Here is a 14,569-nt window from a genome sequence, read left to right as displayed (position 1 = left end):
ATTTTAGCTCATTTAGTCCTCCCCACGGCTCTGAGATAGCCTGTTACACCCCTAGTCACGGAGGGGAAAGTGAGGCACACAGCGGTGACATGACTTGCCCAAAGGAGCCAGGATTCCCACCAAATTCTAGCTGCTGCTCCCAGCCACTTGCCATGCTGTCTAACGTCCCCCACCTGCACGGGCTGAGGGGGTGCAGGGGCGGGTGCTGCAGGAAGGGGGCCTGCTGCTCTGAGGGTCAAGAGCCTCACTCAGCCAGTGGTCAGTGAGTCTGCGGAGCTCACGTGGGGCCTGCCCCAGCCCAGGTCCAGAACACAGCCACTCCTGGGCTTCAGCCCCCACCTGGACTGTGTCCCCATCTCCACATGGCAGGTAGGGGAGATGGGGCAGCCACAGCCTCTGGGCCCCTCTGTGTCCATGGCGGGGGCTGGGCCCTGAGCGGTACCTGCTCCCCATTGGCACCTACTGGCCTTGGCCCCATCGTGTCGGGTGTGGGTGTCTCGCTCCGCTCCCTTCCCCTCCCTTCTCCTCCCCCCTGGTGCCCTGGGGAGCAGCCTTGACCTGCTCATTGGTCCCTGGGGTCATTGGTCCCTGCAGTCACTGGACTTGGAGCTGGGTCGGTGGGGGTGAGGTGGTTGCACTGGACCCTGAGGGGGCTGTCCCTCTGCTGGGCCCCTAAGGGACATTTGTGGTGATTCCCTGCCCCCTGCCAGGCGGGGGATGCACCGAGGAGGGGCTTCAGTGCCCAGGCACAGGCCGGGGCAGGAACAAGTGGTGCCCAACCCTAACGAGGAAGCACACCTCGGGGTGATGGAGGGAGGGAGACGGCTCCTGCAGACGGACGGACAGGGAGGCTGCTCGAGGGGGTGACCGTAGCCAGAAGAGCGTCTGGCAGGGAACAGCGGGCAGGGCCTGCTCTGGGAGGGCCGGTATTTGCTGAGCGGAGGGGCCCAGGGCTCTGATTTCACCCCAAGGGCAGGGGGAGCTGCAGTGAGCTGTGCTCCCACGTCCCACACATCCTCGGTGCTGGAACACCAAACGTCGGGCCTGCACGGGCCTCCTGGAGGCTCTGTGCTCTGTCCCCCACCCAGCCACTGCTGCCGGGCCTGCCTCGTCTGGTCCCCACCAAGTGTGGGGACAGGGGCAGCCCCACAGGGAGGCATCCTGCCAGAAGGGCCCCTGTCCCATGTGCTTGAGCACAGCCCTCTTCCTCCTCCTCCTCCTTGGGGCGGGGGAGGGAGGGGAAGGGCCACGCCTGCCCGCCCCGGGCCCTGTACGCAGGCAGATCTGCTGCTGGCCCCGGCCTCCTCTGGGTGGGGGACCCAGCTGCAGAGGGTACGGACCGGGAGCGGGTGTGGAGCGGTTCTCACGCCGGCGAGGCCCAGGCAGGGCTGCGTGGGGTGTGGAATTTCTCTAACTGCAGCTGGTCCGGTCAGCCAAGTGGCCTGAAGGGGACTGCTGACTGGACATCTGCACACATTGGCAGGGTCCCCTGCCTGCGTGGGAGGCCTTGTTCCAAGCAGAGTCTTGGGGGACTCTTCCATCCACACCGACTGCCCACATCCCCTTGGGCCAGAGGTGGGCGTCAGATGTCCATCACAGCGGGGACCCTCCTGGATGGGGCCTGGCTGGAGAGGGTCTCAGGGTAGCCAGGGCTGGGGCTAAGGGCGTTCTCCTCTCCTCTGGCCTCTCAGCGGGGGACCACCCACTGCCGGCCCCCTGTGCTGGGCTGGACATTCCTACCCCACATGATGGGGGCAGGTGGAGGAGGAGGAAGGTTCTAGAGGGCAGGGAAGGGACCGAGGGGGACCCTAACCCCTCCCCCGAGTTGGTGACGGGTGTGACAGTCCTGGCGCCTGGAGGGTGCTGGGTTGCAAGCATCACTGGCCGAGTGAGTGAGGTCTTTGGGCCACCCTGGGGCATCGTGAGGCCCTAGGCCTGGAGGGGGGGGGGGTTTCTGCAGGGGAGGGGGGCCGGAGGTGGGGTGCTGCTTCCCTCCCAGGACCATCCAGAGGTGCACGCGGGGGCTCTCGCTGTGGCACCACCGCCTCTGTCCCTCCTCTCTAGTGTGTCCTGCAGGGTGGCGGCAGGCCCCAGGGCAGAGACGGCCCCACTCCCCTCCTAGTGGTCGAGTGTGTGTCGTGAATGGCTCACCAGATCCCACGAGCCTGAGGGCACACCAGCCTGAGGCCACAGCTCTGTCCAGCCACTTGGAGTGCCTCCCCCTATATCTGCTTCCTCCCTGTCCCCTCGAGGAGAGCGGGATGGGGGAGGGCACGAGGAGAGCCGGCTGGGGGACTGCCTTCACCCGCCACTCTTCCCCCCTGGGGGCCCCTCATCTTGTCCTCAGCTGTTTCTCTCCTGTGTTAGCTTTTTATCCCAGAACTAGCTCATGAACACACTGCCATCAAGATCCAAGCCATACAAGAGAGGGCTGAACGTGGCTCCCAGGGCCCCCTCGTGCCGGGATGGGGCATCTCCCCTTTCTCTCTGTGCATTTGCACAGATGCATGTGTGTGAGTTTCCTTTGGCTGCTGTAACAGAGGACCACAAACTTAGTGGCTCAAAACAGCACAATGTACTACCGTACCGTTCTAGAGGTCGGAAGTCCAAAATCAGTTTCACTGGGCTCAAATCAAGTTATCTGCAGGGCTGTGTTCCTTCTGGGGCTCCAGGGAAGATTCTGTTTCCTGTCTTTTCCAGCTTCTGGAGGCTGCCAGCATTCCTTGGCTGGTGACCCCTCCTTCATCTTCAGAGCCAGCAGCGTCGGCCAGGTCCTTCTCGTGCAGCCATCTCTCTGGTTGTCTATCTCCCTCATCATAACCCTTTCTCTGTCCCTGGCCAGGAGATGTTCTCTGGTTTTAAGGACAACGTGGTTAGATGTGGATAATCTCCCCTCTCAAGGGCCATAACCCGTCACATCTGCAAAGCCACCTTTCCCGTATAAAGTAACATTCATGGGTTCCAGCATGCACATCTCTGGGGTCATTATTCTGCCTGCATCGGTGTGTGTCCGCACACGTGTGTGTACACTCATGTGCCTGTACTCTCCATTCTCGTTTTGCATAAATGGGACCACATTCTGTGTATCTGAAAATTCCTCCTTTCCTTAGCAACATGTCTCAGAAATCTCCATGTCACTACAAGGAGACACCCTCGTCCTTCTGCGTGGTTCTGGTGCTCTCTTCTCCCCTCTCCCCACTGACAGACCTCCATGTGTTTCCAGCTTCCTGTTACGACAGATGAAGCCGTAACGGCCCTATTCATCCTCCCGATTGTTTGTCCTTGTCCGTTCACATCTCTGTTAATTACACGCTGGCCGAGCGCCCCCGTGCGGGCCCTGATTTGGGTGCTGGGTGACAGCTGTGCCCCACACAGCCCTGCGCTCAGGGGGTTCACAACCCCCTTCAAAGACTCCTTGGACGTCCTTGGGCATCTTCTCTTCTAGATCATCAGGAGCATCCCACTGAGGCTCTCATGGCTCATATTGAATGTGTGGACAAATTTGGGTATTACGCACATGTGAACATTCCAGAGTAGTCTCACCCAGGGACGTGGGACTCCTCATCATTTGCTCAAGACGATTGTTCGTCTTCCAGTCAAGTTTTACAGTCTTGGATGTTCCTTGAAATGTTTGTTTTCAGTATATTTTTCTCTTTGACACTGCGATTAGGTCCTCCCCCCACCCTAGACATTCCTGACTGTCGTTGCTACTGTCTATAATAAAGCAGCAGGTATGGAGCTTTCTTTAAACGCTTTATTAGGTTAAGGAAGTCTCAATGTGTATCTCACTGAGATTGTTATGTTCTATTTTGACAGGAAAGTGGGATGAGAGAGTGTCTCGGGGTCTGCATCATGAATGAGGACTTTTTTGCTGTGTATATTGGGGACACCATTGTTGGGTGACATGGGTGGTACCTGGATCATCAAGTCTCAGTGGATTGTCAAAAAGTATCATCCCCTTTGTCCCACTTAATGGCTTTCAACTTGAATTCTGTTTTATCTGATATTAGTGTTGCAATATTTGCTTACTTTCTGTCATTTGCCTGATTTTTTACAACTTTTTTAAGAACAGTTTTAGGTTTACAGCAAAATTGAGGGGAAGTACAGATTTCCCAGATACTCCCTGCCCCCACATGTGCATAGCTTACCCCCCCATCAACATCCGCCACCACAGTGGTACATCTTTTACAACTGATGAATCTACATGGACACGCCACTTTCACTGAGTCCATAGTTTACCTTAGAGTTCACTCCTGGTGTTGTACATTCTGTGGATTTGGACAAATGTATAATGACATGTTTCTACCATTATACTATCATAAGAGTAGTTTCACTGCCCTAAAAATCCTGTGCTCCACTATTCATCCCTTCTTGCCCCCAACCCCTGATCTTTTTACTGTCTGCATAGTTGTCTTTTCCAGAATGTCATATAGTTGGAATCATACAGTATGTGGCCTTTTCAGACTGGTTTCTTTCAAAGGTTCCTCCATGTCTTTTCATGGCTTGATAGCTCATTTCTTTTTAGTGCTGAATAATATTTCATTGTCTGGATGGACCACAGCTTATTTATCCATTCACCTGCTGAAGGCTATCTTGGTTCCTTCCAAGTTTGGACAATTATGATGAAGCTGCCGTAAACATCCACATGCAGGTTTTGGTGTGGACAAAAGTTTTCAACTCCTTTGGGTAAATACCAAAGAAAGCAATTGCCAGATTGCATGGTAAGAGTATGTTTAGTTTTGTAAGAAACGGCCAAACTGTCTTCCAAAGTGCCTGCACCATTTTGCATTCCCACCAGCAATGAATGCAAGTTCCTGTTGCTTCACATCCTTGTCAGCATTTGGTGTTGTCAGTGTTTTGGATTTTGGTCATTCTATTAGGTGTTTAGTGGTATCTCGTTGTTGTTGTTGTTGTTGTTGTTTTTTACTAACGAAGATTTGCATGAGCTAACATCTGTTGCCAGTCTCCCTCTTTTTTTGCTTGAGGAAGATTAGTCCTGAGCTAACATCTGTGCCGGTGGTCCTCTATTTTTGTATGTGGGTCACTGCCACGGCATGGCTGACAAGTGGTGTAGGTCTGTGCCTGGGATCCAAACCCATGAACCTGGGCTGCTGAAGCAGAGCACACCAAACTCAACCACTACACCATGGGGCTGGCCCCTCATTGTTGTTTTAATTTGCATTTTCCTGATGACATCTGATATGGAATATCTTTTCATATGCTTATTTACCATTTGTATGTCTTTTTTGGTGAGGTCTTTGTTAAGATCTTTTGTCCTTTTTTTTTTTTTTGCTGAGGAGTATTTGCCCTGAGCTAACATCTGTTGCCAATCTTCCTCTTTTTCTTTTTTTTTTTGTGAGGAAGATTAGCCCTGAGCTAACATCTGTGCCAATATTCCTCTATTTTGTATGTGGGTCACCACCACAGCATGGCTGACAAGTGGTGTAGGTCCATGCCTGGGATCCAAACCTGCAAACCCGGGACACTGAAGTGAAGCATGCCAAACTTTAACCACCACACCATGGGGCTGGCCCCTTTTGTCAATTTTTTAATTGGGTTGTTCATTTTCTTATTGTTGAGTTTTAAATGTTCTTTGTATATTTTGGATATATCTCTTTTTATCAGATATATGTTTTGCAAATATTTTTTCCCAGTGCGTGGCTTGTCTTCTCATTCTCTTAACAGTGTCTTTTGCAGAACAGAAGTTTTTCATTTTAATGAAATTAAATGAAGTCCAACTGATCTATTCTTTCTTTCATGACCATGCCTTTGATGTTGTACAACATCTAAAAAGTCATTTTTATCCAAGGTCATCTAGGATTTCTCTTATGTTATCTTCTAGGAGTTTTACAGTTTTGCATTTTACATTTAGGTCTGTGATCCACTTTGAGTTAATCGTTGTGAAGGGTGTCAGGTCTGTGACTAGATTTCATTTTTTTTTGCATGTGGATGTCCAGTTGTTCCAGCACATCTTTGCTCCATTGTATTGCCTTTACTCCATTGTCAAGGATCAGTTGACTATATTTATGTGGGTCTATTTCTGGGCTCTCTATTCTGTTCCATTGATCTATTTCTCTATTCTTTCACCAATACCACACTGTCTGGATTACTGTAGCTTCACAGTAAGTCTTGAAGTTGGGTAGTGGCCGCCCTTCAACTTTGTTTTTCTTCAATTTTGTGTTGGCTATTCTGGGTCTTATGGCTCTCCATATAAACTTCAGAATCAGTTTGTTGATATCCACAAAATAACATGCTGGGATTTTGATTGGGATTGCACTGAATCTGTAGGTCAAGTTGAGAAAAACTGACATCTTGACAATACTGAGTCTTCCTATTCATGGACATGGAATATGTCTCCATTTATTTAGTTCTTTGATTTCATTCATCAGAGTTTTGTAGTTTTCTCATACAGATGTTATACATGTATTTGTTATATTTATACCTAAGCATTTCACGTTGGGAGGAGCTAATATAAAGCGTATTGTGTTTTTAATTTCAAATTCCAGTTGTTCATTGTGGTATACAGGGAAGTGACTGGCTTTGGTAATTAATCTTGTATCTTACAACCTTACTATAATCACTTATTAGTTCCAGGAGTTTTTTTTGTCAATTCTTTTGGCTTTTCTACATAGACAATCATGTCATCTGCAGACAGTTTTATGTCTTTCTTCCCAATCTGTGTAATTTTATTTCCTTTTCTTACTGCATTAGCTAGGACTTCCAATATGAAGTTGAAAAAGAGTGGTGAGAGGGGACATCCTTGCCTTGTACCTGATGTTAGTGGGAAACCTTCAAGTATTTTACCATTAAGTATGATTTTAGCTGTAAGTTTTTTATAGATATTATTTATCAAGTGGAGGAAATGCTGCTCTATTCCTAGTTTACTGGGAGTTTTTATCATGAATCGGTGTTGGATTTTGTCAAATGCTTTTTCTGCATCTATTGATATGATCTTGTGATTTTTCTTCTTTAGCTTGTTGATATGATGGATTCTATTAATTGACTTGCGAATGTTGAATCAGCCTTGCATACCCGGGATAAATCCCACTTGGTCTTGGCTGGCCTGTTGCTGAAAGGGAAACTGTCTTGAACTAGGCAAGTCACCCAATTCCTTCATCTGAAGGGAGTGTGGCCAATGAGAGGGGCCCCAGCTTGCCAAGGTGCCCCTGCCTGTGTTCCCAGGAAGGCATTCGTCTGAGCTCTCAGAGCGTGACCCGGGCATTCGCTTTTTGGAGAGATATTGGTTTCCTGCCCGAGACAGCTGGCCTGGTGCCTCCAGCACAGCAGCTGCTAGAAGCTCTGCAGGGAGGTGACAACACCCTCCACACTCATGGGGCCTGTAACTGGAGGATGGGTCAGTGATCTCAGGGCCATGGCATTTGGAGGCTTGCTCCCGATGGGAACCATGAGGTATGTCATGGAGAGGAAACGGGAGAACTTTGGGAAGGAGCTGCTCCTGCATCTCTGGAGTCCCTGGGGCTGCCCACGTAACACGCTGTTGTCTTCCAGCCCAGGAAGTCAACGGCTGCTGCATTTTGCATTCTTAATTAATTTAGGACAAATTCTAGCTGCCCGGGAGGAAGGGCAGTGGTGGGTCACATCCATGTTTGACTTTGGGGACAGCTGAGTTGGTTCACCAGGGCCACTGACACCCGGGCTGGTGAGAGTCTTGTTTCCTAATCTTAGAACATCTCCTCGAATGGACACATGGGTCCTGGACACTTCTAATACAAAGGAACCATCATAGCAGCCACCATCTTGGTGGACAGCAGTGTCTGTCTTGGAGTGGGAAGTGACCACTGATCTCCCAGAGCCCAGGGTCTTCCTGTGAGGTCCCCCTGCTCCCATGAGGGGCCCTCCATCCTCAGCAGGTGCTGAGGCCAGGCCATCATTCCACCGAGGCTGCTGGCTGCGCTGCGCCTGGCTGTTCCCCACTTCCCATCTGCATGAAGGTCTTACCTGCAGGGACCAGGGAGGCTGAGGGGGAGCCCTGGCTGGCTGGCAGTGCTGCCCACATGGTGGGAAGTTGGGGCCACACAGAGCTGAGGTGCTGCTGCCCTGGGAGGACTAGTCCTGGCTGCTACCCAAAGTGCACATCTTGCGGTGGCTCTTCTCTTTCCTGTTTTCATTTTTTGTTCTCAAGGAGGCATCTGAAAGACACAACTTGTCTTAGGAAGCTGGGGCTCAGCATTTCTTTCCTCTGCTCTGCACTGAGAAGTCCCCACTGTAGGTGAGAATCTTGAGAGAAAAGCCCTTGGGCTGAGGCCCTTGGCCAGACTGTGACCCCAAAGTCCGGGCTCTGCCTGGCAACATGGGTGCAGGGAAGTCAGTGATGAAGGGGTCTGAGTAGGTGTTTGCCCCTCTCCCGTGTCCAGCAGTGACCACACTCCCTGGACAGTGGGGTAGGGCCTGCCCTCCGCCCCTGTTGCCCCTGGCTCCAGAGATTGTTAGCCCCCAGGTCATCGGTCCAGGCTACTCTCAGCCCGGACATACCCAGGAGGCTGCCCTCCTCTGCACTGCAACCTAGGGCTCAGGCGGGTCCAGGTACACGGTCAGCTCAGGGTCGGCATCATGGACGGCAGGACCTCTGGTCCCACCTGGAAGGACAAGAAATAGGGGAGAAACCCGGGCACCATGGCTGCATCCCCAGCCTGGGCTGACGCCACGAGAGGGCTCCATATGGTGGGATGTCACATAAGAACACGTGCTGCATGACACCGATGACTGAGGAGGACAGACAGGGCTCATTCTGACTGGGCTCCTGAGGACAGCGAAGTGGATGGATGAGAGTCTGCGGGGCGCAGGAGGCAGGACGAAGCTGTGTGGGGCTGTGCCAGTGTGAGCGTCAGGCGGTTAAGGAGAGAGCCCGCTGCCCGCGGGCAGTTCAGCCATCACGCATCCCCTCTCCAGTTCAGGGTGGTCATGGCACCCAGTGTGGACACAGTGGGAGGGGAGGAGAGCCCCCACCTCCCAGGGGGCCCCACGCAGCAGGCGGCTGGGCTGTCCACACCCTGTGAACCCCCGACAAACCTGGGGATACTTGGTGCGATTCTCGTATTGAGGGTGAGCCCAGGCACAGAACAACTGGACCGGGTCAGGCTAAGAGGGCCCACTAAGAAACAGCCAGTTCTAGGGCCGGCCCTGTGGCTTGGTGGTTGAGTGCGCGCGCTGCGATGCTGGTGGCCCGGGTTCGGATCCCGGGTGCGCATCGGGGCACCGCCTCTCCGTTCATCCTGGGGCCGAGTCCCACATGCAGCAGCTGGAAGGATGTGCAGCTACGACACACAACTATCCACTGGGGCTTTGGGGGGAAAAATAAAATAAACAAAAATCTTAAAAAAAAAAAAAAAAAAAAAAAAAAAAAGAAACAGCCAGTTCTCACCTTCTACCTCCCAGGAGTTTAATTCGCTTCCAGGCTGGTTCCTAATGTAGATAAAACTGCAGGGAACGCCTCGGTGTGTAGTTTTCTCCTTTTTTCCCCCTAATCCAGTGTTGTCTTTAAGGTAAATGTCCCTGGTGGGGTGCACTGACTGGTGCTGGTTGCGGGGTGCCAGCGAGCGTCGTGGGGCAGGTGGGGTGGGGTCTGCGCAGGTGTTGAGGTCCGAGAATGGGAGAGGGGGGTGGGGGGGGAGGTGAAGGGTGGAGGGTGGAATCCGAGCATGGAGTGGGGTCGAGCATGGGGATGGGGTCGAGCATGAGGGCGGGGTTCGAGCGTGAGGTGAGGATGTGGTCTGAGTGTGGTGGTAGGGGCAGGGTGCAGGGCCAGGGATGGGGACGGGGTCCAAATGTAGGGGTGGGTCCGAGCATGGGGGTGGGTCTGAGCGTGAGGTGGGTCTGAGCGTGGGGTGGGGGCAGGCTCCGAATCTCCAGCGCCCATAGCGGGCCCATTGCACTGATGCGGGCGCTGAGCCCACCCGCTGGTCTGGGACGGTCCCTACCGCGTCCCTCGTGGGCGAGCGGGCCGGTGGCAGGGAGGCTGCAGTGGCTTGTGGCCTCCGGGTCTGCCTGCCACGGTCCCTGGATGAGACGGGTGGCAGTGGGCGGCCCTCCTCACTCGGTTCCCCCGCGTGCCCGCACACGCCTCACCAGTGTCTTTCTCCCCTCGGCAGAGATCGCGCGCGCGGAGGTGGGGCTCCTGCAGCTGCTCGGGGAGCCCCCACCCCCGCAGGTCTCCCGCGTGGACGACCCCGACGTCGGGCCGGCCTACGTCTTCGGGCCGGACCCCAGCAGCGGCCAGGCGGCCCGGTACCACTTCCCGAGCCGGTTCTTCCGCGACTTCTCGCTGCTGCTCCACGTGCGGCCGGACACCCCGGGCGCGGGCGTGCTGTTTGCCGTCACGGACGCGGCGCAGGCCGTGGTCTCGGTGGGCGCGAAGCTGGCGGCCGTGCGCGCCGGCCACCAGGAGGTCCAGCTGCTGTACACGGAGCCCGGCGCGGCGCGCACGCGCACGGCCGCCGCCTTCCGCCTGCCCGCCTTCACCGGCCAGTGGACGCGCCTGGCGCTCAGCGTGGACGGCGCGGCCGCCGCGCTCTTCGTGGACTGCGAGGAGTTCCAGCGCGTGCCCTTGGCGCGGGCCCCGCGCGGCCTGGAGCTGGAGCCCGGCGCCAGCGTCTTCGTGGCTCAGGCCGGACGAGCGGACCCCGACAAGTTCCAGGTAACGCGACGGCCGCCGCGCGTGGGCCCAGCCAGCCCTGGGGGTCGGGGGGACTGGGGACAAGGGACAACACCGCCGCCCGCCTGGTGCAGCATCCCCAGGAGAGGAGAACCCTCGGCCCCCACCTGGAGGGCAGGCCTCGGGGGTCCTCAGTCCACCCGCTCTCCCGTGTCCACTTACTCCCTGGTGTTCTGGCCCCTTCACCACCCCAACAAGGGTCTCCCCGGGCTGCAGTGGTTTCTGAGACCCCCAGCCCAGCCGGCCCCCTTGGGACTACGTTCCTCACTGGACGCCCAAACCTGCCACCGTCGGGAGCGCCTCCCCGTGTGTGCGCACGTGTGGTCGGCGCTGCGGTGCCCCCGGCCGTCCAGGCCCAGCTCTGTGACCCTGCACAGTGGGAAGTAAGAATTTCAAGACGGCGAGAGCGGATCGGAGCACTGAGTGTGGGCCCTTCTGGGAGCGCCGCAACCGTGAAGGTTTCGCACCGGCTGCGGGGCCCAGGGGTTCACACCATGCGCCACCATTAACTGTGCTGGTTATTATTATCTTTATCAAACTGTGCAGCAGCCCCATGGCCTGTAATCCCCAGGGCAGGGCTCCCCTTCAGAGGCGTGTGGGTGCAATTTCCCCAGCTGTGATAGGCTTGTGGCTCCGCAGGGAAGGCCTCTCCTCCTGGGACTGACCCTGGCCTTCATGTTGTAGGGGAGGCAGATCCCAGAGGAGGGATGGGGTCTTTCTCCTGGGCGCTCGGTCCCACACTTCTTGGAACCTTTAGCTGGAATCCCCACCTCTTGGCATCTCGGTGTGGGCACCCTCAGCCGCACTGACTCACAGCACTGGAATTCTGTAGTTGGAGCTGGTCTGCAGCTGGCACGCCCCCTTCCCCCGAGTCCAGACAGGGGTCCCTGTGTGAGCTCACGGGGCTTGTGTCCGCAGGGGACAGAAGGTTGATTCTTGCCCAGACAAAGGCTGCTTGATTAAAGTTGTCCTAAGTCCTGGTGACTGGGCTCTGAAAGCTGAGCTGTCACCTTTGGCAACAACTTTCACCCGTGGGGTCTGGGAGTCAGCGGGACTTTGGTACCAAACTGGGCTTCTTTGTGTTTTCATTCTGAGGCTCAAATACGATTAACTGGAAAGAAGTCGGAGGGTCGTCCTGTCCGGGGAGGAGCTGTTTACCGGCAACTTGTGTGTGGTTTCCCAGGCATTTCCAGATGGAAAAGTGTCCCTCTAAGTTCTAGACATCTTCAACGCTTTGACAGAGAAGTTGCCTGTGTGCTGATGGGCCAGGGTTACCTGTCTCATGGTGCAAACAGAGGGGTGAGCTGGTCACCACCCCCGAGCAGCAAGGCTACCCAGACTGTCTCTTCCCTGGGCCTCACCTGGGTTGCCTGGCATCTATGCAAAATGCGTTTGCCAGTTGGATACGTAGGTGGACAGTGTCTGGGTGTTTTAATTTGCATTTCTTTGTTGTTAGTGAAGACAAACTTTAATTTTTTCATGTGTTTCTTGGCTGTTTGTATTTCTTCTTTTATGACTGGCCTGTTTATGTCCTTTGCATTTCGGTTTGGTGGGTTCAACTGTTTGTTATTGATTTATGTGAGCTCTTTATATGTGAAAGAAACTGATCCTTTGTACGCCACAAATTTTATTTCCCAGTTTGTCATTTGCCTTTATACGTTGTCATTTTTTTTTTTTTTAAACTACTGGGGTATTTAAGTGTTTATGTGGTGAAGTCTGGTCTGGAGAAGACACCCATTGGCGTTTAATGTCCCGCTTGTCTTTGAAGGTTATGAAAACAAAAACAGGGGAATGTAGGGTTCCTGTATGGCTCTGGGCTGAGCCCTGTTGACCCTGGCAGTGTCCTGCTTGACCTCCAGTTGATTTCACTTGCGCCACATCCAGCTGAGTCAGCTCGGTCCTGCTGCTTATGTCCCCGAGGACTGTAAGTTTCAGGAATTTCGCTGTGGGTGTTTGATCAGATTTCAGCGAGGTGAGGGGAGAAGTGTGCTTGTCTTGTAGGAAGGAAGACAAAATGGGTTTAGTCCAAGGGTTCTCAGACTTTCTGGATTGACATTCTTGGGAAAGAATCATGCAGATCACGTGGTTTGTGAGATTTGGCAGAGACAGCACAGAGCTCAGGGCGCTGGGAGGAGCCTGGGCGTTCCCTCCCATCGTCTCCGGAACGGGCGCTCGGCCCCTCGCTGACACCGCTCAGCTGCTCAGCCCGGCGCCTGTCCAGACGGATACTCACAGAACCTGTATTGTTTTCTGCTGTCAGAAAAATTCTTGAACATCGTTGGTCTTTTCAGGTTTATTCTTGAGTCCAATTTGGTCATGATAAATACCTCCTGGGAAATCGTTTATTCCATCCAGTTGTTACAGTGTTTTGCCTGAAGTCTGACTTCCAGCTCTTTTTCAGTGGTTCTGTACCTTCTTTTTTTCTTACCATTTCAAGTTCTCTGCAGTCTGTTTTTCCTGACTTAATTTCTTTGTTGGAAGGGTCCCCATTTCTCATTCATCATTTGCTTTATCTTACGAGGCCCCCTCCTCTTTGCCAGGGGTGTCTTTCATCTTCGGTGGTCTGTTTATTCAGGCGAACGCCCCGGGAACACCCTCCGACCCCCGTCTGTAACCGGCGCCGTGCCAGGAGCGGGACTCTGCTCGGGGACGGGACAGGCTGTGCTCCACTGCAGCCCCGCACTGCGGACGGTCACTTACTTTGTTCAGTGACGAATGCATTGGAGGTTGTGACTTCCTCAGCATGCTACTGGTTGGGCCATGTTACATAAACAGTGAACGCTCCGTCCACTGAAGCCACGATGCCCACCAGCCAGCTACTTTTGGTCCACTGGACAGGGAAAGTGTGGGTGCCCCCGGACCCCCGAAGTCCTCCTTCCCCTGGGGCCCCCAAGCGCAGCCACTGCAGACCCACCGCTCCTGACCAAGGGAGGAGTCGGGGCGCCCGAGGTCACTGTCACCCTGCTGCTCCTGACAGCCCTCTTTACGACAGTGGATTGCTCTGTCGCTCTCTGAAGTGCGTGGCTGGCGGCCTGGCCTAGACACAGCGCCACAGCGTTAGTGCAGCGTCCTGGCTTGGTAGAGCGGAGAAACAGGGAACGTGGTTTGTGGTAGAAGGACATGCCCGGGTGTGGCCCCACGGGGAGGAGCCTCCGTGAAGCCCATGCTCTTGTGCAGAGAGCTGTGGACGAGTCTGGGTGTGATGTGAGTGGCTGGTCAGAAGCCGCTCGGTATGGAGGTGCAAGGAAATGGGACGGTGGCGGCGTGGCCCCATCACAGCTACTGCTGGGGTCGGTGACAAGGGACCAGGCGCACTTGGGGGTCAGCCAGCAGAGGAAGGAGGGGACCCGAGTGCCGTATCCCCTCCCCCCACACAGGCTCGTTCAGCCAGGACACGGCCCTCCCAGGGGGGCAGAAGGGGTGGGTCAAAGGCCCCCTTGGAGAGTGCTGGGGGCCCGGGAGTTGGGGTCCCAGGGAGGCAGCCCCACACCAGTGACTTCAGTGACACACTTGCACAGTGTAGGGTTCTGATCGTCTACACACGACTTTAAGGGTATAACCCACAGCGTGGCTGTGACAGGACGTATTTTAAACAGTCTTGGGGCCGGCCCCGTGGCTTAGCAGTTAAGCGTGCGTGCTCCACTGCTGGCGGCTCGGGTTCGGATCCCGGGCACGCACCGCTTCTCCAGCCATGCTGAGGCCGCGTCCCGCATACAGCAACTGGAAGGATGTGCAGCTATGACATACAACTATCTACTGGGGCTTTGGGGGGAAAATAAATACATAAATAAAATCTTTAAACAGTCTTGGACGAAATGCAGGGTCTGGATTTCATCACGTCTGGTTCTGAGCCGGTCCAGTATTGGCAGTGGGCGTTGGGCCTGTGCACAGTGTCGA

At 54.7% G+C, this 14,569-nt stretch overlaps 1 protein-coding gene across 4 annotated transcripts in view; it reads left to right on the top strand.

The window, feature by feature from the left end:
* Positions 1–14,569, top strand: part of COL18A1 (collagen type XVIII alpha 1 chain) — a 110,939-nt gene that overhangs the window by 56,597 nt on the left and 39,773 nt on the right. For all 4 annotated transcript variants that reach the window (XM_087417923.1, XM_087417924.1, XM_087417922.1 and 1 more), the window contains exon 3: positions 10,110–10,654. In XM_087417923.1, the coding sequence (XP_087274049.1) occupies positions 10,110–10,654 (545 nt within the window). The remainder of the gene's footprint in view (positions 1–10,109; positions 10,655–14,569) is intronic.

The sequence above is a fragment of the Ceratotherium simum genome, chromosome 27, assembly GCF_057802395.1.
Source record: "Ceratotherium simum simum isolate JZ-2026a chromosome 27, ASM5780239v1, whole genome shotgun sequence".
Lineage (NCBI taxonomy): Eukaryota > Metazoa > Chordata > Mammalia > Perissodactyla > Rhinocerotidae > Ceratotherium > Ceratotherium simum.
This window is presented reverse-complemented; position numbering and strand designations above follow the sequence as displayed.